This window comes from Tyto alba, unplaced genomic scaffold, assembly GCF_018691265.1.
Source record: "Tyto alba isolate M040663 unplaced genomic scaffold, T.alba_DEE_v4.0 Super-Scaffold_1000006, whole genome shotgun sequence".
Taxonomy (NCBI): Eukaryota; Metazoa; Chordata; class Aves; order Strigiformes; family Tytonidae; genus Tyto; species Tyto alba.
Window position 1 is genome coordinate 29,798,237 of NW_024881272.1, and position 24,096 is coordinate 29,822,332.

Sequence of the window (24,096 nt, forward strand, 5' to 3'; positions counted from 1 at the left end):
GGGTAGTCCTTAATGTACCTTCAGCTGCCTGCCTGCAAAGGCACCAGCACGTCCAGACAGGAGAAACCCCTCGCCCAGGGTTGGCCAGACATGGTGTCTGTGTTGGCAGCATCTGGTAAACAGTCCCCAGCAGCCTGCACACAAGCCATCGAGTCAGTGCTGCAAGACAGTGCTCTGCCCATGTAGACAGGACTCGCCCTCGCGTGACAGGAGGACCCTTGAAGCTGTCCCACAGCCAGTGTCCAGCCTGCAGCAGGGGCTGCCATGCGCGCTTTGTCCCCGTTCAGTGTCGCTGTGCAACGGTCAGGGCGCTGCTGCTGAGGATTTGCTCGGGTCGGAGCTTCCCAAGCAGGTGGCAGAGCAGGAGGACACCAAGGCTTAAAAGTGACAATGCAGGAAACACCCTGCTGTCTCCGGCGCTGCTGGGTGCCAGGACTTCATGGTCTGCAGATATACTCATCGGACCAGCTGAGGCAGTGCTGGACACCGTCCCGGCACAGCCTCCTGGGGATGCAGGAGCAGTACTCGTAGAGCACAGGGCTGCAGCTCCACCACTCCGACCCGCACGGGGGACAGGCAGCCACTGGGAGGGACGGAAAACAGGGAACAGAAATATTTCTGCTCCACTGACCCCTTCCCTCCTTTCTTAGGTGCGTAGCTACCCTTTCACCCCTTGGCAGCTACTGAAGAGGCACTGGTGATGACCCTGTGCCTGTGAACCCACCAGAAAGGACACTCACTTGGTGCCATTTGTGGGAGACAACCACGGAGCATGACATTGTTATGACCTTCATGGCAGACATGCCACCCTGGGTGGAAAAACTAGCTGTCCTTTATTTTTTTTTTTAGCAAGCTGCTCTAGAGAAAGCTGCTGATATGGGCAAGTCTCGCCCAAGGTTCCAAACCACAGGGGTGACCTAGGAACAAACCTGCTGCTTGTTTTAGTGAGAGAAGGATCTAGATGGATTTGAAGCTGTTGAGGCACGCTCAGTCCCCCCCATCTCAGACACATACCCATCTCCTGACCAACAACCAAAGGCCAGTTTGAATGGTCACTGCTGCCTACAGCTACACACCACGATGAAACTCCTCCAACACTCAGCAAGCCACAGAGGAGGAGCGACTGTTGGGGCTGGGAGAAAAGCACGGAGCCTTTCCCCTCCCAGTTGCCATCAGGCTTTGACACAGAGCCCTTGGCAGCTGATGGGATGGAGCCTGCATAGTTCATACTCATGTCCTATCCCAGCTATTTTGTGTTTTAGCAGTGGATGCCAGCCTCCAGGCGTTTCCAGCAGCATCAGTGAGCACTGCATTTGTACAACCTATTTCAATCCATCAGCAGAAAAGACCTTTTGCCCAACAGTAGCCAGAAGAGAAACTTACAGCTCCCCATCTCGTCGGAGCAATCTCCGCAGTCGTTCATCCCGTTACACCTCTGATCAGCATAGACCCAGTATGCAGGGTTACTGCAGCGGAAAACCAGGTATCCCGGGAGGCTGCGGGGCAAGTCACCTGCAAGGGTGGACACACAGGACACGTGTTCAACTCCACCGGGCTCAGATGCACGGGTTAAAACGGGGATGGCAGTTACCAAAGGCTGCTGTCATGGGGGAACAGTCAGTCCTTCCCCATGCGGTGTCAGGGCATGAACAGCAGGATGGGGAAGCTGCAGTTGGAGAGGGAAAGGGATGTTCGTGGCTGAGCTACAGAGTCTAGGCACCCCAGGCCTTCTGCTTTAATGAGTTTTTTTCCAGGGTAACTGGACAATAAATTAACCATATAGGCATACAGCATAACCAATGGAGGAAAACTGCATCATGGTTTAAAAAGAAACCCTAGGGAAGATCCAAGGAGCTTGGAGTCTGATTCCTGGCACTCCTGATGGATTTTGAGCAGGGCCATCTCTCAGCATCTACCCTAGAAAGGATCTACCAGACTTATCTGCTCACATACATGGTCAGAAGCATGGAGTGGGATTAGGGAGACACTGGTTGCTCTGTCTCACAACAGGAAGACCAGCACAGGGAGGAGAGTCACAACTAAACCACTCACCACAGAGTTTCTCCTGCTCATCCTCTCCGTTCCTGCAGCTGCTGACTCTGTCACAGACCTGGCTGGCTGGAACACAGGTTGCTCTGTCATCGCACAAGAAGCCTGTCCGGTTATTGGAGGCTGTACAGAAGCGGTTCACTGAAAGGAAAGCAAGAAATACTCTATTTTCCAACATTTTCATAGTATGAGGAACATATCAAGGGGAAGAAAGGAGGATTTTCAGAATTCATTTGTTCTGGAAATAACCAGGGGCCAAGATTAATCTCTGGTAACTCCATGGCAGAGTCTGAAAATTATACCAGTAGTATGAAAAATAACTGTGCCACCCAGAGTTGCCACAGCCCTGTGGAGCAGGACACTGGAGCCAAGGAATAGCTGGTGGCGACTCGGGCTGTGCAAGGCTGGCACAGCCCCACACCTCCCTGCTGGTCCCTTTCCTTCCCCCCGATTGGTGCCGGCAAGCACCACTTCATGCCCGGTGATGGACACAAAGGTTCTTCTCACGCAACATCATTTTCTCCCTCCCTTACCAAAAAAAAACCAAACCAAAACAAAAACCCCACAAGCCAAAAACTGACTCTTGGGATACCAACCTGGCAGACGTGGCAGGAGTCCCAGCGCCACAGCCAAGCCCACGATGGCAGCGAGGACGAGCAGCGCGGCGGCAGCGAGGCAGACGCGTCTCCACGTGCAGCCCCCGCGGGCACTGCACGGGTGGCAGCAGCCTGTTGGGAGCCAAGAGCGAGAGGTGAGGGGCTGGGGAAGGGTCTGGCAGGGCTGAGCCAGGGATGAGGGCAGGTTGGTGTAAGGCTGGGAGAGGTGATCTCCCAGACCTCACAGCAAAACTCCTCAAGCGGTAAAATTTCATTTCACAGCACTTCGGGTTTTCTGCCCCAACCAGGACTTTAATGTTCCCACAGATCGAGGCTGAATTATCAGTGCAAAATGGTGAGAACTGGCTGAAGAGCAGCCCTTTCCCTCCCCAAAGACATTCCCAGGGTAAAACGGGCAGCAACTTTCCAGGGACTCCAGCTTTCAGAAAGTCACGTACATAAATCAAACCAAATCTGTCACCTAAAGGCCAAGCCCACAGTCACTGCACCACAACAGCAGCGCACGTAAGAGCAATGTCGATCAGCTGCCCCCGCTGCAGCTCTCTGCAGCACTGGTGCTTTGCCTCTAAACCAATATCGTATTTTCTTGCATTCTTTTGTATTTCCAGTCCAACAGAAGAAAACCAAATGTGATCACCTGAGAAAGACGTAACCAGTCACTTAAGACAAACCTGCATGCATAATTGGATTTTGGTATTTCTGAACGTAAAGAGTTTTGATTGAAAAGTTAGAATTAATCTTAGCTGTGCTTTGTATTTCCTTAGTTGTTGTGTTGTACAAACACAAGTGAATATACATCCTTTGCTCAACAGCAAAGGGGTCCTGGCTGCAGTAACCACCCCCTCAGTCACACCTGAGTGAGAATCAAACATGGAACGTTTCATCTTAAAAGTGGTGAATTACAGTATGTCTGTGTTTACAAGACAACACTTTTGACCAGAAAGCACAACAGTTGCAAATAAATATGCATGAGTATAAAATAGCAGCAGTGATGAAATGTTGTTGCAAACCAATCTATAGGTTTGCTATTGATTCTGTTTGATCTCAACTTCCCCTCCTTAATATGGACAAAATTTGCTGAAGTTAAAACATAGAAAGCCTACAGCAAGTTCATTATGAGCCTTTCTGTGACAGACAAGGATTACCTATCCTGCTAGTATGCCATAAGGCTGCCAACTCCAGGCAAACAAAGAGCAGCTTAAATTTATTAATTTTATAGTCTGGACATTTCACTACACAGAAGGGGGGGGGGCAGGCGGGGAGGGAGGGAATCAGTCTCAACAGACCAAAAATACTGGTTGTATTTCACATTACATAGATAGTTTAAAGTGATTGATACTTTAATAATAAAAATGTTAAGCTCTGCATTTTATTTGTTACCTCTTTCTTCAGAGAAGGACTTTGTTGAATCAGGAGTAGCTACATCACCATTTCTCTAGAAGGAAAAGAATAAAAGACTATTTACAGAAGCTGCATGCAGTAACCGCACGAGGTGTGACTTTCTAGTTGTCACACCATCTTACAGGAAAATATAATGCATTCCTTTATTTTTACATACAAGCAAAAATAGTCTTGGTGGAAACGTGGCCCAGATTTAATTCACAAAGCGATCAATGAAATCACCTTTTAAATCTTAGTTAATCATTTGTAGAAACAACCACTAATGCAAGTCCAGTGCTTTATATCAATACTTTCCTTTTGTATGAAATTAGGTTAAGTAGAAAGGACTCAAAATCTCACAGAAACTAGTGATAAAGAAGTCCTAAACACTGTCAAGAACATGTACTTCAGGAACCAGCTGCATGTAAGATTTTTCCAAAGAGAAGGACTGTACCTGCGGGTGAGTTTTGTTCATGCTTCCCAGAGCTACAGCCCTCCCAGCAGCTCAAAGGACCGCAGGGAGTTTTCTGCACCTTAACACGAGTGATGTTACCAGGTTACAAAACCCAACAGAGGTAGGAAAGCCAGGAGCTTGCTGCTGCCCAGGCACGTAAGCAAGAGAGGAAGGGGAAGGCAGCACTGAGCCCGTGCTCCAGCTCTAGTTGGAAATGGGGTTTTCTGGTTTGTTTCTCACTCCTCCTAGCTCCATCTTGGTTTCACAACAGGGCGTTTAGGCAAAGCATAATGGACATGATGATTCTGGGTGCCAAGAACCCTGCCGCCACTCCTGATGCCAGTTCAGAAGATGAACTCTCACCACTAGCTGATGCCAACTGCATTTACCTCGGCACCGGTCAGGGAGAACCCCCTTTCAGAAAGAGAGTTTGAGGGAAGCAAGTCCGATCATCTTCATGCAAGTCTCCTTTCTCTCCACCTCTCCTTCCCAAGACAGAGTTGACACAGACCTCACAACAGCATCGGCCCAAACTCTTGCAAGATGATCAGATCTCAGCAGAGCTGTGCAGGGTACAGCCATCTGGAATAGCTTCCCTGTTTGGGCAACGCGCACAGACACAGCAAACCCTCCAGGGTCCTCTCTTACTTGTGTACTTGAATTTCCAGGCCTGCAGCTACATCTCAGCAGCTCAGCCTGTAGCAAACCTCAACTTACCGATTGCAGCCTTCTAAACTGGCTGCAAGTCTCAGCACGGCACACGCAGAATGGAGTTTTGGAGCTTCAAGGATAAAACACCATGAGCAGGCAGCTTTGCCACGGGGGTAGGGGGGAGAGAAACCGCTGGCATAAGGTGTTTGAGGAGCTCGTGTTCTTGCTTGCAGGAAGGTCCAGAGGCCTCAAGTGCCTCCAAACTGTTGCCACCTCACAGATCACAATTCCTCCCCAAGCACAAGCAAAACTGGCTTACCAGGGCTTCTGAGGAGAAGCTGGCAGCAATATTGCCTATCAGTTGGCTCCGAGACAGTTGCCTCGAATTGATTCTAAGCACTGACACGGAGGAGCAATTACAGCTACTCCCCTCTCCATCCCCACACATATAACTCATTCTTGATTCCATTAGCACTGAGCTAATGTACGCTTCTTGATAAGGGCATCTGCCAACCCTGCGCTCACCTGTTCACAGACCAGCCAGAATTAAATACAGTCTTTTAGAAGCTCTTCCTTTGGCATGGCAACACCAGCTTGTTCAAAGCAGAAGCTTCTCACAGGAATACATCACTGTTAAACTTGGTGCTAGGAAGCTCTCCTGCTCCAAGGGGGATTTGGAGTGAAAACACTAAATGACGAGTAGCAAACAGTCTGCAAGTCTGGGTACCTGCTACAACACGGAGGAAGACTAAGGGTTAAAACCTGTGTATCTTCAATTCTGGATTGTTTTCTCTTTAATGAGGAAGTTTCAGTTTCTCATCAGACTTCATACAGAAGGACTACTTCAAGCCTTCAGAAAGCTTATTAAGTGACTGTGAGTTTACTGAGTTCCATGTAAGCCAGGCCAAGCAGGCTAACTATGCACACCCCACGAAACAATCTATGATGAAAATGTTTAAAATGTGGAGTAAACCCACTCTCAGAGGCAAATGTTCGTAAGACCTAACATCTACCACCACCTATTTCCTACACCAAGATTATCAAGTTCAGCTGTAGCCAACCAGGCAGTTGGGTTTTAGAGCAGTTATCCCACATCAAAAGCTGCTTATAGTTCAGAAAAAGTTCATGAGAATGAAGAAAGAAACTCATGCAAGCCCTTCTGAAGTGAAAAACAAACAAACAAACAAAAAACAACAACAAAAACCACACACACACAGAAAAAAAACAACCAAAAAACCCCCAACTTTGCCAATGATGAGAGAAGCTGAAGAGGGAACGCAGATCAAGATACCCAGTATGAAAGGAGACTATTGTTAATTCTAGCACCTAAAAAAAATCACCAAGCACCCACAAATGTATCATGGCTATTTCTGACAGCAATGAATTCCACACACTTGAGAGGGTTGCCTCATTTGTGTCAAGATGATTACATTAAAAATCTGATACATGTTCAGTTGAACACATGCCTAAAGAGAATATAAAATGCTTTCCACCTGCCATTTCAATAATTTAAGGCCCTTCATTTAAACAGTGGTCTGGAGCAGAGATGAAAGCCAAACTGCAGCCTCTGAAAATGAAGATGTCAGGAAGTCAAACACTGAACAAAAAACGAGTAGGACAAGCCATTTTGTAAAGTCAAATGCCAAGATAGCTTAAATAGGCCATTTAGATTAGAAATCTTGAGAACAGTTCAATTACTGCAGCCTATCTAATATCTGATGTTACTGAGGGAAGACACTTTGACAAGAGCTTACAAGTACAACACTTCACCAGTTCTTCACTCTGGCTCACTCTGGAAACAGCAGTGCCACACGACAGATTGCCACGGGCCGTTTCCTATGACCTAACAGCACATTACTGAACCACTGGCTTCACTGCACAGATTAGTGAGCTGAAATGTCATTAAACAGCGAACAAAAGACAAAACACGTTAAACTTGTGTTGAGTTTTCTCCCTTTGTTGTAGCCAGATACAATGCCATAGGAAAGCAGAAGTTGTTTAAGTCAAACCTAGGAATGTAAGCAACAGTCAAACAATTTGGAAGAGAAAATTTTGTGAAATCAAGTCATTAACATAACAGAGGTTGAACTGTACACATTTGAAACAGGCAAACAGCCATGTTTTCATGAAGCTGTAACCCTCCCTCTGCAACTACATATAACAGTAAACATTTTAACAGAATTGAAAACATTTTCATGTTGGTAATTCAGTTAGAAAAATTGGAATCGCTGAAGTTTCTTCTGGAAAGGCAATCCTCAACGTAGTGTTAAGAGACTGGCAATAATCACTAAAGTAAAGCCCACATTTACAAATGAATTTAAACATCCGTTGCACAGATCGCACTTGGTACTGCTTCCAGCACGGGCATCCTGCACCGAACCAGGGCTGTGCGCGGAGGTTTGCACTGCGTGAGCAGGAACACACATCTCAACCGACTCGCCACCACGATTTCCCACCCCTGGCATCGTGCAAGTGAACAGTATTCCAAAAACATCACACCATCCATTTTCACAAGTCACGCCTGAAGCCTTTACAATAATGTCATCTACACACAAAGATACCTGTCAGTGGCTGCTGGCACTAAAATTTCTGGGCTACAATGTCCCACTGAAGAATTTAGCATGAAGAGGTACCACTAATACATTCCTTCAAATTACAATTTCTGCATTTTGATAGAAGCCTGCTTAAAGCAAACATCTCTTAATGCTCTTAAACCCCACTGACAGAAAACTTGCTTGACTGCTTCTAGGCTAGGGTTTTCAGCAGTGCTGCACAGACCACTTAATGCACACTCCTGCTTAACTGGCCCTGCAAGGCCCCATCATCTGTAGTTACACAACCATCAGCTTGCAGCCGAATTAGGAATGACCACTGAACCAGTTTTAACAGTGAGCGAACACTATACCGCATCCTCCAGAACATCTACAGTTTTCACTAGAATTCAAAACCTGAAGAGGGTTTTTTTTGTTTGTTTTTTGTTTTTTTTTTTGTTTGTTTTGTTTTGTTTTTTTTTCAAACTTTCAAGAGAGTTTTTCATCATCAACAAACTATGATGAGGAGTTGGAGATCATGCATCCTAGCCAGCATTCAAACACTTACAGAGACCTTAAAATAAATCGCACACACCCCCAATTTGTCAACGCTATGGGAACCAACATACAGTAATCTCCTCAGAGAGCTGCAAAAAAATATAGTTGGAATATGAGAGACTGTTGTGGTTGTGTTAGTGAACTGTGTAGCACAATCAGGTGACGCTGCCCATGAGAGGAATGCTACAGACAGGCTTTCATACTGCATGTTATGGTCAATAAACATAGCAAAAAGCTATATAGTCAACATTTTCTATACAGTCAATTTTATTTGTCTGTTCTCATTTCTCAGAAATCAACTCGTTTTCTGTAAATGAAGTTACAAGACTAGAATAGGTAATCAAGAACAGAAAGTAGAATTTCTTCAGAAAACACAGGTGCTAACTTTACAAGCAATTTCAGACTTAAAGGCTAAATTTTGACAAAATAATTGACCGTGTTATGTTCTCTGTGTGAAGTGATATGTCCATAAGCTTTAACAAAGCTTCCATCTTTCACAAACTGAGTTCTAGCCTACAGTACCTCAACAAATGCTTTCCATCTTGGATATTGCCACACTGTAGAAAAAATATACTTCTATTTTTGGAGACCGGGTTGTTTGTGTATGGACATTAACAAGTACAAAAAAATCAGCAGATAATTTTATAATATTTTCTCTTAGCTACAACAGAAAGTGCAACACTAAAAAGGCATGTCCTGCCTACTTAAAATTTCTTATACCTTTACAAAGCTAACTCTGAATGTACACATTACATCCTAGAACACACAAATAAGTTTGAAAGTGTCATGGCATAAGTATGGAAAGCATGCTTACAGCTTTTGTAAGCAAAAAGACACATAGCAAACACCAGTGAGAAGTGATTAAGTCTGGAAACAAACATAAATTCAAGATGTCTGAATCTTCACTACTAGTTGAAAACAAAATCCCGTGACATCTGTTGATTCTCTAACTTTATTTGCATTTAAAGACTGGCTGCTAAGCTTCTTATCTGAAGAACAACCACAAACGATCAGGAGTTGCTAGCTCTGTCAGAATTAGTCTATTGGATCCAATGGAGACTTCTTTAAATTGCTGACTGAGCCAGATTGACTTTTGTAGGAAGAGGTCCTGCTTCTTCATGTTCCTCAGTCTTGCATCTAACCACAACAAGTGCAGAGGATGGATATCTGTTCAGTTTCTGTTCATTCATGTATTCCAAATCTCCATAGATGCTCAGCTTCTGAAATATTTAAATAATTTACTTTAAGACAAAGACTCTCCATACTGTGAATAAAATGCATGTCATTATGCAACTGCATTCCTGGTTCTGACCACTGCAGCCCTTTAACACAAGTTAACCCAGGCTTTCTTTAACATCTGAAATTCATAGCTGGAGCTAGATTTGAGTCCAAATGCATCAAATCTGCCACAACAAGAGTAGACACAGTGCTTTTGTAACAGCCCTTTTAACTTGCAAATATTGTGAGCCTTGCTTATTTCAGAAGTGCAGGGATCTATCTGGGCCCTAGGGATGCTAGTTCAGCCAGTTCCCCTTGGATCAGACTCTGTGCTCACTGATAAGATGCTGGCACTTCTGTTCTCACTATTGAACCTCCTGGATTAAACCCTTACTGGGTTCCACCTACACCAGCTGACTCTCAGTATAGCTTTATTCCTAGAGAAATGAAAAGCAGCCTCCATTTGTTAAGAGTAATCTGAAGGTTGTCAAGAGGAGAGCGCTACAAACCAAAAGACATCCTACTTGAGCTGCCTGATTAAGGCTCAGAGCACCCATCAGCCACAGGAATATGCAAGAATTGTTCAGCTATAAAATCATCATTTAAATAACAAAATTGGTTTGCTAACCATATCCACAAAATAAAAGAAACCTTTCTAGCTGAACCTCCCCCCAAATGTTTCTTAGTCTCTAGACAGCTCTAACATAAAAGTAATATAATGAATAAATTCAAAATACTGTAAGTTATAAAACAGCAGTACCTCAGATGGAACATACTGCTCTACAGCTGTAGCTACAGTTGCGCAACAAATCCAGAGCAGCACCAACACTGACAGGACAAGCGTAGTGGTTAAAATCCAACTGGAATTTCTGAAATTAAAAGAACGTTACTAGATTTCATATACTAAATACAAGACACTGGACCCTCTAAAAAGTTTGGCTCAATTTTGACTGCATTCCCTACTGATTCATTACTCTCTAGCTCTTCCAGCTACACAGCCCACTTCAGACCCCTGGGTACTCTAACGCCTATTTAGTATCTAACTTGAAGGACACAAAAGACTTACTGGATTCTGTTTATTGGGCCCTAAGCATCCTCCCATTTACAGTTTTAAAACCAGATTCTTCTATTATGTATTTGGGGTGCAATTCACTGATCCTTCATATGTAAACTTTTAAGGAGAAAATAATCAGAGTATGGGAAAGAACCACCAACATGTTGATCATCAGCAAAGATTTAATAAAGATATACTGGGTGTTTTCTGCCAGGAAATGAGACATAACAGTGTCTTTCATATCAGACAATCTCAAAACAAAATACAAAATAAGTGATTTGCCCTGAAACATATCTAGAGCTAAAGAACAGGCAAAACACAGTATTGATTAAACAGCTCACAGAACACACTCAAAAAAGTGGTTTTTGTATCAATACGATGTTCACTTGAAAGGGAAAGGAGATTCAAAGTTGGAAGAATAGCCTGCAAATAACATGGGGCCAGCACAGAAAAGTAGCAATAACAGTCAGATACACAATTGTTACTGCTATGCATCCTGAACCTAACAGACTTTCAGCACTGAGATCTTGTAACAGTGCCCCCATACGCACACAGGAAAGGTCATTATCCTCCCTACTAGCTACTGACATTCTAGAATATACATACATGGAAAGACACTTGAAAAAGCTGTCATTTTCTCGCTCTTCAAAAAGTCCTCGGTATGTCTGTGAACTTCCTGGACGTAGGTCTGCTGAAATACAACAGCAAAAACAGTGGTCAGGAAAGCAATAAAAGAGAAGACCCTAACACCACACAGTTTGTCTATACAGAGAAGACAAAAGGAAGCTTTTAGAATGGTCCTAAGCTTGCATGCTTCTTTTTCCAGCAGAGCTTGGTTTCTACCGCAGACTTTGCTAAGTGTACATAGTGCAGTCTACACGGCAAGCAATTATATTTCAGCTTTCTAAAAATTTGCTTTCATGTGCCACCTGCAACAATTTATTTTTTATTTTTGCATGACAGGGAACATTTGCATTTGCTCTTCCAAAGCACAAAGAACAACTTACAGGCTGTTTTACTCAGTGACAAGGATCCTCTTGTATCACCAGTTTCCTGATCAAGCTGTGGAACATACTGTACTTCTGGCTTTGACTAAAACAAAATAAGGAGTTAGGAGATCCTGCTAGCAAGCTTTCACTGATCTCGACAATTTACATTTTCAGAACTAATTAGGAAGTTAACCTTAAGACATGCACCATTCATCTAAGTTTGATTTCTACCCCCTCCCTCAACCCTAAAGGCAGGGAAATATTAACAAAAACTGAACACTTCTGATAGTTCTCTATAGTGTTTTCTGTGACTCGAAGGAGTAAAGTTAAACATTTAGGAGCCAGGACACCTTAATCTCAATGAAAAAGGCAAGCACCTGGAATATAACAATTTTGCCATCATCTGCTTGAAGGTAGAAAGTCCATGAGGACGTTATGAAGCTCTGAGCCGAATCCATCATGTCACTCCAGAATGATCTCACCAGTGTCAGAGGAAAGAGGAGATGAATTCTTGGCATCAGGGACATTAACTGCAAGCACAACATTAACTGGTTTTCCATTTGTTTTTATATGAAAAGGACAGAAGTCAAATTCTTGCTCATTTCTCACCCCATGTCTAGATTTTAGTCCTTAGGAAGATTTATTTTCCATTTGAAGGAATTTAAAAAAGAGAAGACACACATTGAACAGAAAACAAGTAGGTGGTATTTGAAAAACATGTCATCTACTTACTTGCTCTTGCCTTAACTCAGCAAATGGCAATTGGTTCTGGCATCCAAGATGGCAAGCATATTGTTCATCAGATTGGGAGTATGCTTCAGTACAGGCTGCAGGGAAGAAGTTTCCCAAATGAGAAGATAAATTCTGCATTTTAGTTAAGAAAACATTTTCAGTATAAGTTGGATCAGAAACAAAGCAGCAGTTAGAAGACTGACAACCCCATTTGCATGAAAGATATGGCAATCACTCCAAGGGTAGAATTTGCTCTGAGGTCTAATGAAGGTTAAGGAATAATAGCTTAGATAGACGAAGTAATTGATATCTGAATGCAATTAGAGCAACTGATCAGAAATGTTACCCAGCTGAAACCCAGGGATGCAAGTTTTCATTGGTCCTCCAACTACCACTAAAGTTTTTCCTCTACATATCATGTAAAACATTAATTTTTACCTCAGAAAACGGAGATGGAATCCTAAAAAGAATAGAGGGACCATCAGTCCATTAAATCACTTTGAGGTAACAGCAGAAGTCATGGTATCACAGAAAAATTAAAGGAGCATTTTCCTGCTAGTGTGACGAGTACAGAAACTGCACTGAAAGTATTATGGAATATTTTTTTATGAAAAATGAAGCCAACTTTGTTTTACAGATAGCTTCTATTAATTTTCACTAGAGATCATAAAAACCAAAAAAATCTCAATTATTCAAAGAGAATAATTTTGAATATTCTGCCCATGGAGAAATCAGACAGACAATACATGGGCAGAGCTCTTCGCCAAAACTCTAAAGCTTAGGTGGACCATGTTGCAGTACTACCTAAACTAAAGAATCAAACCATGTAGTGACAGAGAGGGCAGTGGTTCTCCCAGTTTTCCACAGGAACAAACAGACCATCATAACGGCTAATAAGCTGGCAGGAAGCACGGCATCAGCAGCTGAGGATTTGAGTATTCAGCTCATAACACCTGAACAGCAATTCCATGGTAAAACTGCCACCAAACTAATGTTTGTAGGCATAGAGAAGCATCAGAAGACAGAATTGAGCAGATCAGCCAAGATGTATCTTGCCAACCACAGAACACTTAGTCAGGGCACCAAGCAGTGTAACAGATTACAGAACATAAGCCAGCAAAAGACAACAGCCTCAGGAAGGAGAGTTAAACCAGAAAGTAAGCAACTGTTCAATTACCTCTACATGTGGTCTATTGCTACATTACCCTTTTTTATGGCACTCTTTCATCTGTGGTTTGACAACCAGATTGACATGCTGTATCACAGCTATACACAGTTTATGACAGACTAGAGCATTAGCCCATTTCTAGAGTATTTAATGCAGTTTTGTACCACATTAGCTTCTTTGCATGTCAGGCTTTCTACGTGCATGCTTTCCATCAGCTCTCTGAGCTAGCCACTAGCCCTTCTGTTTTTATGAGCTACTGAGAGGACAAAAGCCTCCTTTGAGTGCTGGCTTGGTGCTTAATTGTATTAGAAATACAGAGAGAGCTCCTACCTTTCCTGCTTTGAGTGGTTTTGTCCCATTTAGACTCTGAATAAAACTCTGAATCAGCTGCCTCGATATTATTGGATAAAATCTCTATGATTCCAAACCCAGTATTAATTGGCCTATAGTACACATATTTCACATTCGCTTTGAAATTTTTGCTCTAACACAGATAATTTTAGAGAATTAGTCAGCAGTATTTAATGGACTATTTCAAACAAAACACGTACCTCATTCCCAAGAGTTTAGATGTAGCTAAACCTCAGGATGTAGCCCAGACCACAAGTTAGAAAGCAGACAGCACATTATGATTCTTACTCTGTCTGAACAATTCACTTTTATATACAAGCTTGTCAGGAATTGTAAATGGGAGTGATTGTCACATGGAATTATTAAAGGAAAAGTGTTAATTTGACTGGATTTTTTCCGAGTCATTTGGTGTTCTCTACGTTTATAGTGAAATCAAGTATTTCTAACTTATTTACAGAGACTGATGATATGTAAGAAATTCAGGAAAATAGCAACACTAAGGATCAGGTAAGGAGAAACTCACTGATCAACTTTCCCTAAGATTATTATTTTTTTTAAATATCCTGTACATCAACTTTAAGAAGTTGTTAAACAAAACCAGAAAGCAACTGAAGTAACCCCACAAATTTAACAACATCCTTTCAGATGTTCCTGCTCTTCTCCCCGTCATATCTCCCCATTATGGGATGCTGAAGAAGTACTGAAGTCTTACCAGAGTCGCATTCCATTTTGGTTCGATTCAAATCAATGCCATCGTCCACAAACTGACAAATGGAAAACAGTCTGCAGCCTCGCTGACACGCGTACAGTTCCTCTTCCTGGGAAGGCACAAGAAAAGCCTTGCATCCCTCCATTCAAGAATAAATTGTCAAAAAACAACGAATTTTTTTTCTTTGGAAGTGCTATAAAAAGGCCACCCACCAGAGCACCATCCTCCTCCCCTCCACCAAACCTAGAAGCCAGCTAAACATGACATTCTGGATGATCTTAAATAAAACCAAGCTACAGCTCTTTAACACTAACATACGCATTGATTTATTTCAAACAGAGCTCTTCATTCTGTGGTGGGGTAAACTTGGAAGAGCAAGCTCTAATTTGTAATTCCAGTCCTACAACTCAGAAGTAAAGTTGCACTGCATTTTTTAAAAAAGTGTTAAGTTTAAAAAGAAGAGATACTACTGTAAAAGATTTACTGATGTTTAAGCCTACAAAAAGTAGATAGTCTTCCATTTCAGAACTTAAACAGTAGAACCCAACAGAAGAAGACAAAAAGCCCCTAATTTTGACAGTGTATTACAATGTATCTACCAGACTAATCACAACTACAACAGAATTTTCACAATAAGAGATTATCTTCTGATATACTATACCAGGACCCTGGCTAACTGCTTTCTTGCCAAACCAGTTCTACAAACACACATTTTTATTTATTATATTACACTGAAGGGGAAAAGTGCTTCCTCACTGCAACTAGTAAAATTATGCAAATATAGAAAACATACACACAGTATTTCTTCTGTCCACAGTACCAAAGGGTGGATGTGCACTTTCCACATATAGCACTCTCCACGTTGCAGAACTAAAACCAGCCTCTATTACACAAGTGCTCCTACTTATGATCACACCCATCAAAACCACTAACCACATAACCACTCAAATGGCTGCAGCCAGCTGCTGTGCAGGTGGAAAACAGACTCTGAATTAATTTAACAAAAGCAAACATACCACACCTTACTGTATAACATACTGTAAATTAACTGGCCATTGTTTGTCTCAGAGCTTTACAAGTTCACATGCTTTAAAGGCATAAAAAGTAGAAAACTGTGGATGTAAATTAAAACTTTAACAACACTGACAAGGTGGCTACGGTAGTTATGCTGTTGCATAAAACACGTTTTGCGATTTGATATTCAGACAGAATTAGCTTTAGCAGACAGATTTCTACGGCAGTCTTCCACGGAAGTCTCAACGAAGCTTGTCTTACTTTCCAACAACAACTAAATTCAGCTGGTAGTTTTGTGACAAACAGAACCAAGACTAAATGTAAAGGAAGAGGTGATTGTATTACTTGACAGCTCCAACAACACACAACAAAGAATTCAAAAGTACAGTAAAAGACACAGAAATAACAACCTTCCTTAAACTTGAACGCATCCAACAACAGAAACAAAAGTACAGTATAGAAATATATTAGGATAATGTTTAGTCCTAATTTCTCAGTTTTAGTTCTTTATCCCCGCTATCATCACATGCAAACACCAAAACATGCCCTATGCAGAGATGTAAGTTTACTGGTATTCCACACAACTCCGTTACTTCTCCTTATGGGGATACCAGTATCAGCTAGAGTCACAACATCTGATTTAAGTTCCACATGAAAGCGGACACAGCCCTATTACCTAAGGCTGTCATCACTTCCATTTGCCTGATGCCCTCGTGTGAAATCTCAAAGATGGGGTAAGAGCTCCCATAATTTAGAGTTCAATATCCTACACAGCTGCAGTTGATAATGAAGTATATTGTCAAGAAAAACAAAACAAAACAAACAAACAAAAAAAAACCAACCAAAAACAAACACCAAAACAGGAAAAGTGAGATTTTTGGTATTTTCCAAATAATTTTCCAAATTAATTTCTAAATTCAAGCCAGTCATTCAAAGCTGTACAAAGCTTGAACCAACAGCAAACTCTGAAGCATGAAATTAGATTCCCAGTAGGCACTATTTCAGTATTTTATCATCAGATGAAAAAATTCCATGGAAGTGAATCAAAACACAAGCTGAAGGTTCTGACAAGCTACTTGTTGATCATCATTTATGCTTCATACTTCAACATCCAAGCATCACACTGGTGCCTTGACTCAGGATCTCTGGCTTGTCATAAACACAGCACTGGTTTAGTGCCCAAAAATACAGAACAGCCCAAGTCAAATTACAGCTGCCTCTTTAGGAACAGGAGGAAAAAAAGCAGCAAACCCCCCCAAACCCACAAAAGTACCCAGCACTAACAAAGCTGTACTTTGAAAGCAGCATTTCTTTGGCAAGCTGCAGACTACCCATCTATTTTCAAAATGAAGTATCTATCTTTAGAGAAGCCACTGCACTCTCTACTTTGAAGGGACGACAATCAAAGCCAGATGACACATGCCATGGAAGAACAGCAGCAGGCTGCTGACTGCACCTGAGCACTGCGAACATGAGTATCCTTCGTGTTGATGCTTAAAGGCACATCCAACACCGCTTGAGAAAACATGCGCGGGGACATGCCTCGAAAAGGGCTCCTGCCCGAGAAAATCCCGGGTATGTCCTGTCACTCTGATGCACAGGAAGGGGAACGAGACGAGATGGGGCTGCAAGGGGAGAGGGACAAGAGATAGGCCAGGGAACGGCCGCGCCGCGAGGAGCGGGGCCGCGCTGCCCGGCACCGCCGTAGCACGGCTCCCGGGGGAGGGAGAAGGGGAGCGGGGCCGAGGACGGGAAGGGGCCCGCCCCGCCGGGAGCCGTGAGGCAGGGCCGGCCCGTACCTTGGGGTAGGTGTGCAGGGAGTAGGTCAGCTGGCAGGCGCGGTGACACGACGCCGTGTTGCCCAGCACGGAGTCAAAGGCCTCAGACGAAGCGGCAGGCAAAGGTCCGGCCGCCCGAGCGCTGCTGCTGCTGCTGCCCCCGGCCAGGAGCGCCAGGGCGAGAGGCAAGCAGAGTAAGCCGCCCCGCCGCGCCGCCATCTTCCTCCTCCCTCAGGCCCCCTCTGACGGCAGCGGGCGCCGGGAGACGCTCGCGAGATTAACTCACCGCCGCCTCCACCTCCCCCGCGCGGTGCCTGCTGGGAGATGTAGTCCGTGCGACGGGGCAGCCCCAGCCACCCTATGGGGCCTCACCTCCGGCGGGAACTACACGGCGGGAAGGGCGGGGCAGCGGCTTCCGGGAGGGAAGGCGGCAGGATGGAGAGGTTCGTGGTGCGGAGGGCCCGCTGCCCGGAGAGCCCCCGCCGGGCTGCGCCGGCCCCCCGCGCTTACCGGCAGGCCACTCTCGAGTCGCTCAAGGCAGGTCGTTTGGTGGTCGCCGGCACTGGGAAGGGCGGGGAGCGGGAGGAAGGGGTAGCACGGCTCGCCGCGTTCCTCCCGGGCCTGAGGGGAGATCTTCACCCCGCGGCGCCGGCTGCTGCTGTGGGGCCCGCCGCCTTCGAGGGCGTGAGGTGCGGCTTTCCCCTGCGCAGGACCCACGCCGTTCCCCAGAGGTTGTGTGCAAGGGTGGTGGGAGCGCCCCAGGAGCGAGCCCGGCTGGCCCCGAGGCGCGTCGGGCAGAAGAACGGGTGTCAGGCTTCCGCGTGGAGCTGAGCGGCCCAGCGTGACAGCGGGAGGAATGTTTTGTAAACCACCCGTGGTTCCAGTTCATCACCAAAATCTTTGCAGTCCTGAGGTGGCATCCTCACAGGGGACAGGGAAGCAAAGTTAGAAAGGTGCGGAGGACTCTGCTGCCTTGTAAGGGGTTTCCTAAACTGAGGCGGGTTATAACTTGGCTCTATCCTGCATATTTGATACCGTTTAATTTCAGGCTGGGCGCACAATTTGGATACAGCCAACGTTGCCAGCTGGCTCACTTCTCTCCCCAGCAAGGAGAGCCCTTCAGTTGGCTGCACGATGGTCCTGTGTGAGACCTGTGTAAGCACTGAGCCCCTCTGCCACCTGTTTGTAGAAACAGAACAGGAAAACATTCACTACCCCAAAGAGCTTATTAATGTAAGCAAAAGAATGGTGTATGAAGCACTCCAGCTGTCTACTGTTAAATCTTTGTAAGATGCCTCACATCCAAAATACGAGGCTCATACTGTTTGCAGTCTGTTCTGTCAAGGTTTGTGGCAAAACCAGCATGAAAAATGCTGCAAATGTCCAGTGTACTTGAGTTTGTGTTCATATTCCCTAATGCCTTGTTTCTCTCCCTGCTGGCATAATTTTAAATTTAAAGCCAATCTGAGCAGGATTCAGATTCTGCCAGGCTGCTAAAGATCATTAGCTGCCTCCTCCTTAATTCCTTTTTCTATTAAGAGACATTTATACAATACACCTTAAATTTAAAACATTTCTAGTGGACATTTGCTGTTATGTGTCCTAAGTTTGGGAGACCAGGGTGAAACATCTCACTTTGCTCTCTATTTATATTCCAGTCCTGATTTGCAATAGGCTGATAATATCAAGCAAGCACCTGTCATTCCAGGATGTCATGTATTCTGTGTTCTGGTTTGTGCCATAATCAGTAATTTGTGTGTTGATAACAGCCCTGTTAGCTGAGATGACGCCAGTGTCCTTATTTATAATAAGAATATTTTGCTTTCCTAATGGCTTTTTTTTTTTTTTCTTTCCCCAGAGAGTTGTGGTTGTGGAAGACATAAAACGATGGAAGTCCATGCTTGAGCTTCCTGGGCAACCAAAAGAGAATCTGATCGAAGCTTTGGAGGAGCTAAAGAAGAAAATACCTTCCAAGGAGGTGTTACTTTCAACAAAAATAGGTACATCTCATCTGATCTAGACTGTGAATATTAGGCAGTCTTGTGTCTGCTTGGCTTGTCAGTACAAAAGAGACTAGCCTGCAAACTTTTTAAGAAATGAGTGTAGCTGCCAATAAAAAAATTTTGATAGCCAGCCTACAGTTTTCAGAGCTTGTACTGAAAAAGTCAGATATGCTCTAACTCCTCCCAGGTTGCCTGCTTGTTAGCAAATATTGCATCACCCCTTTTGTGGTAAAATTTTTTAAGACCTCTTCTTGTGCACCTGGGTGTCTTATTCCTTCTCCTGCTATCTATGAGAGGCATGGCAGAGTGCTCTCTTGCCATCCAAGTTATGGCTCATCTGTTTGACCTGGCTGAATCCTCTGAACACGCAAGAAATTCTCCTCAGATTGGCCCAGAGCTGCTTACTACATCCTTACGCTGAGAAATCCCCAGCTCCATGCAAATGCCACAGCTCAATGTCTGGCTCTTTTCCATAGGACTTGGGGGAGGGATAATGTGAGACCACATGGTCCCTGCCTTTCCTGTTTATGGAGAGCATCCGCACACCAGAGACAGTCGTGCTGGCCTTTGTTTGCCATTACAGCAGCTGGATCTCTATTCAGAGAGCTCCCCTTGCCTTAGTAAAGTAAATGTGATCTGCCCCTTTCTGAATTGTCATTTCATTTTGCCATGTTCAGCTTATTCAGGCTTTTCCCGAGATTTTTTTCCCAGTGCCTGCCTGAATGTGGCTGGGCTGGAAGAGCCACCAAAGACTAACAGTGACATCTCCTGGCCAACAGCGCTAGTGGTCAAAGAGAAATACCCCACTGGAAGAAGGTCCCTTTTGTCTCCTCTCAGAGGAAAGCCTCTTTTGCACTGGCAGGCCCTGTGGATTTGAAGGATTCAGCTTGGAGTCACCGTGATGTTTGTGTGTTAAAATGCTATTGTCATCACCAGCAACATCTGTTTCCTTAAAGGGGTTTTCAGTTTAAAACCAGCATTCTTTGTAGGCCAATCTGAGAAGCTTTCACTAGATCTAGTATCTGTATAGAAAATTAACGTAGCCCTGTATTACATAAGTGTCGCTCCACACCTTAGTGACTCGTGAAGGTAAATTTCACATCTATAGGTGAATTCTTTGCTAATTGTTAGGCAAAAAATCACCACAAAACTCAAGGAGTGAGAATTTCAGGCTTAATTCCTAATAATTTTATATTTATATTTGTGTCAATGCTCTGATTGTTTTGCTGACACTGCCTGAATTAAAAATGTGTGCTTCAGCACCGATATGATTTGACTGGTGTCCATTATATTTTGCCCACCTACCAAACCTTAAGGAGCTGTTCCTGTTTTCCAGGTCACACAGTGAATAAGATGCGCAAACATTCTGATCACGATGTGGCCAGCCTTGCCAGAGATATTTACACAGAGTGGCGAACTTTCATCAAAGACCATTCAAACAAGCCCTCAATAGAGGTCAGGAGTGATCCCAAGACTGAGGCTTTCAGAAAGAACGCACGGAAGCTGCTTTGTGAAGCCCTGGATATGGAGGTAGTGTTCAGCTTGATTTGTCTTTGGATCAGAGTTACTTCATGTAGGAACAAGTTAAACATTTTTCAGCCATAGGTCCTGTAAAGCTGGTCCTGTCTGCAGAGTGGGGACAAGACCAGATGATCTATTCCTGTTTTCAGTGATTTGCTGCATGTCCCCATTTATAAGTAGCTTTGTTTTCAAGGCAGATAATTTGGGAGGGGGGTTAACCAAGTAAACAAGCTAATTGTAAATGAGGTGTATTTGCTCTCCTTTACGTAATCAGTCAACATATTAGTTGTGTATCTACTTCAGTTGGGCTCTACAAGAGAAGGAAGAAGTTCTACTACTTAACAGCTGTGAAAGCAATGCTGGAACCTTTCGGGTGTTTCATATTTAAGTAATGAAACATTTGCAAATTTAAATCTATTGCAAAAACAGAGAGGCAAGGTTGACAGTATATAAAGTGGTGATAAATACCAGATCCCTCAGGTATCTTTAAGTAAATGAACAGGGCTTTGCTGTAAGGCTTAATGACTAGTTTGCTTGGTTTATGAAATGCCATAATAATTATCCGTTTTAATTTATTCATTAATTATCCTTTAAATGACAAGTCAAGTGATAAGCATGTAAGAGTTTCAAAGCTATGTGTTTGCTAACTATGAGAACAGCCTCTCCAAGTTCCAGTCCATCTGGACTGAGGCAGCACAAAAGGATGGTTTGTGGTGAGAGTACCTCAGAAAGGTGGGAGCTCACCTTTGCCAGGCTTGTCAGGTCAAGCTTAGTTCCTGGAAAGCACATCTATGCATGGTGATAAGACCGGTAGTAAAGTCTGAACCTATGGCACCTAAAGGCTATGGTACCACCTTAAAACAAGTAGTATTGGGTAAAGCAGAATTACCTCTGAACAGGACTCACCTGAAAGCACAGCAAGGAAAAATACCCTTCTAGCTTGCAGCTACCACCGTATGTGCAAGTGGAGCTTACAGCAGCAGATGAATATCACATCTAGGCCTGGGAGCCACAGAGGTGGAGCACAGGGGGAGCAGGGACACCTGAGAGGCTGACAAAAAGGAGAAGTGAAGGTGGGGCTGAATGGATCCAAGGGGCTTCTAGTGCTGCCCAGGGGAGGGGCAATTTAGTAATGGGTAGCAAAAACAGAGCGGGCAGTGGACTTGGAGGAATGCTACTTGGCACTCTGGAATCTCCTGCATGCAGAGAGATTCCCTGTCACAAAAGGCAGAAGTGAAATTTAAACCATTTCTTGATGGGTGGGGTTTTTTTCCTAAGCTGTGCTAAATTACGGGGTTTGGCACATGTTGAAGCAATAACTACATAATTAACATTTAGCAAATCCCTTTCAGCATTCTTAATTACACCTCCTTCTACACACAGAGAGCCCACATTTCCCTTTATAGCACCAGGCAGAGTTGCCAAGTATTTGGCATGTCTTAGAGTTGCTGTTGGAATCAAGTTTAAAATAGTATCCAAGGTACCTTATATCAGCAAGATCAAAAGTAGGTTTTATGGAAACAGTACAGTGTAGGTTATAATTGCAGTTGAGCTTGATACCCAAAGCTAGTTGCAGATTAGTTTCCTGTTGTGATGACAAAGTACTGCCACCCAGCTGGAGATGTGGATGTGTTTCCTGCTACTGACCACGTTGTCTTGTTCCTTAATTGCTAGGGTGAAATTAAATTGCTCTTCCTGTTACACTTGTGTTGGGAAGTAGATTTCCTTGAATCTAAGCTGATTAATGAAGAAACACTGAAAAGCACCAAACTCCAATTTCAATCAGTGGGTCTCCTTATTAAATGTAAAGATCTAATTTTATACTTTGCTGTTTTCAGATTGATCACCCACTGGCTGAAAATATCGAGCGAGAAGCTTTTCATCTCTCTTCCCGTCTCGTTAGCGCACCGTATCGCAGAACGGTGCGAGCTCTTGTCTTCTGCTTAAAGCACAAACCTGAAATCCGAGCAGAAGTCAAGACTGGCACGCTCACTGTCCCTGCATTTGTACAGAGCCATAAAAAGTGAGGTGTTGTGCTTGATCCCGAGTGAGAACTTCATGTGCCTACATCTCTGTGGAACTGGGAGCCCTTTCTGTCCTGAGGGGAGTGCAGAAGTGCTGACACTTGGCACCACGCTACGAGCAGGTCTGCTGAAGACAAGAACTGCTAATGATGAAGGTGGTGCTGTAATCTGACGTGGTAGAAATCCATGTGGGCTTGTTGCAAGAAGTTTCTTCTACTCTGCTGTATATTTTCCTGCTACAAAACCATCCTTGCTGACTCACCTGTTTCTTACTTCTGCCTGTTTGTCCTACCTCAGTTTAGCTCCATCCCTGATGTGGATCTTCAGGTGCAATCAGCTGAATAACAGAGGAGCAAGTCTGTGCTGTGCTGGTAGGAAATACTGGGAATTCAGGGTAATTGGTCTATGGGAGGAGATTCCTTGAGGGTAACTGCAAACTCTAGTTAACCCTGAATCAGCCAGTCTGCTGCAGCTGGGCCCTGCCTGTGGCAAGAGCTAGCTGTTTTGCCAAGCCAGGTGATTTCCCTTTGCTGCATTCCAGAGTTGGATGCAAAATGAGTTTCAGTAACTTGCTATCCACCACTCTCTAGGCTCAGTCATCCTGTGTATGTGGGCATTTTCTAAAGCCCTGGGCTGAAAATCAAAATGCCTCAGAGTATGGGTGCTATCTAATGCCTCTACTATTTAATGAGCAGCTTACTCAGACTTCCATACCTCACTCATTATTTAAATATGGTGCTTGTTCTTACTGTAACATGAAGAAAACTTGAAATGAATTTTCTAAATAAAATTGGGTTATAAGCAAAATAGTTGTTTTAAAGGCTTTTTTTCTTTCAAAAAGCAACATGGTTCAGAATGATTGTGTGAACAAGTGTAAGCAACAAACTACTGTTTTAATTCCTTCTAGTTATTAAAAACTGGAAATCTTGCCTCTCATATTTGCTCTGATTTCTTTAGTGCCACAAGTTATCTTGTTTTCCATCAGCTATGATTAAAGCTGTGACAGACACACTGTTTCTTTACTGGTAGGTAAAGTGCTCTCCGTTCTCTGTGTATGTACACGAGGGACTGGTCACAAACCGTTTTCTCAGTTACCAGGGTAGACAGGAGCAAATATGGGGATGAGCGAAACCTGCCTATTCACAGTCACAGGAATTAAAGTCTTAATACACCATAAGGAAGTGACTTTTGATCAGTTGTGGTCAGCACTCATTTCAGAAGAGTCACTTAAGGACAAAGAATGCAGCGGGGAAACTATGCATTAGTTTTTAATCAGATCTTCACACTAAAACAGG

The 24,096-nt window shown here is 43.8% G+C and overlaps 3 protein-coding genes across 4 annotated transcripts; 1 reads left to right on the top strand and 2 right to left on the bottom strand.

Moving 5' to 3' along the window:
* Window positions 1-412: 412 nt before the first annotated feature.
* LDLRAD1 (low density lipoprotein receptor class A domain containing 1) lies at window positions 413-4,521 on the bottom strand. The gene is made up of 6 exons (XM_033008834.2): window positions 4,501-4,521; window positions 4,047-4,101; window positions 2,646-2,777; window positions 2,053-2,190; window positions 1,384-1,512; window positions 413-583 (listed from the first exon to the last, which is right to left on the bottom strand). The coding sequence occupies exons 1-6, from the start codon at window positions 4,519-4,521 to the stop codon at window positions 438-440; spliced, it is 621 nt and encodes a 206-aa protein (XP_032864725.1). The 3' UTR covers window positions 413-437.
* Window positions 4,522-8,489: 3,968 nt separating this feature from the next.
* Window positions 8,490-17,515, bottom strand: TMEM59 (transmembrane protein 59). 2 transcript variants are annotated; one of them, XM_033008806.2, is made up of 8 exons: window positions 17,275-17,515; window positions 14,465-14,570; window positions 12,234-12,328; window positions 11,879-12,031; window positions 11,520-11,604; window positions 11,119-11,203; window positions 10,219-10,327; window positions 8,490-9,460 (listed from the first exon to the last, which is right to left on the bottom strand). In XM_033008806.2, exons 1-8 carry the CDS (start codon window positions 17,470-17,472, stop codon window positions 9,305-9,307), a joined length of 987 nt encoding a protein of 328 aa, XP_032864697.2. In that variant the 5' UTR covers window positions 17,473-17,515; the 3' UTR covers window positions 8,490-9,304. The 2 variants fall into 2 exon arrangements, with proteins under 2 accessions (XP_032864697.2, XP_032864698.2); XM_033008807.2 differs by having other exon boundaries at window positions 11,119-11,200; window positions 17,275-17,503.
* Window positions 17,516-17,677: 162 nt separating this feature from the next.
* TCEANC2 (transcription elongation factor A N-terminal and central domain containing 2) lies at window positions 17,678-23,810 on the top strand. Its single transcript, XM_042786362.1, has 4 exons — window positions 17,678-17,790; window positions 19,112-19,253; window positions 20,593-20,786; window positions 22,616-23,810. The coding sequence occupies exons 1-4, from the start codon at window positions 17,689-17,691 to the stop codon at window positions 22,802-22,804; spliced, it is 627 nt and encodes a 208-aa protein (XP_042642296.1). The 5' UTR covers window positions 17,678-17,688; the 3' UTR covers window positions 22,805-23,810.
* Window positions 23,811-24,096: the final 286 nt, after the last annotated feature.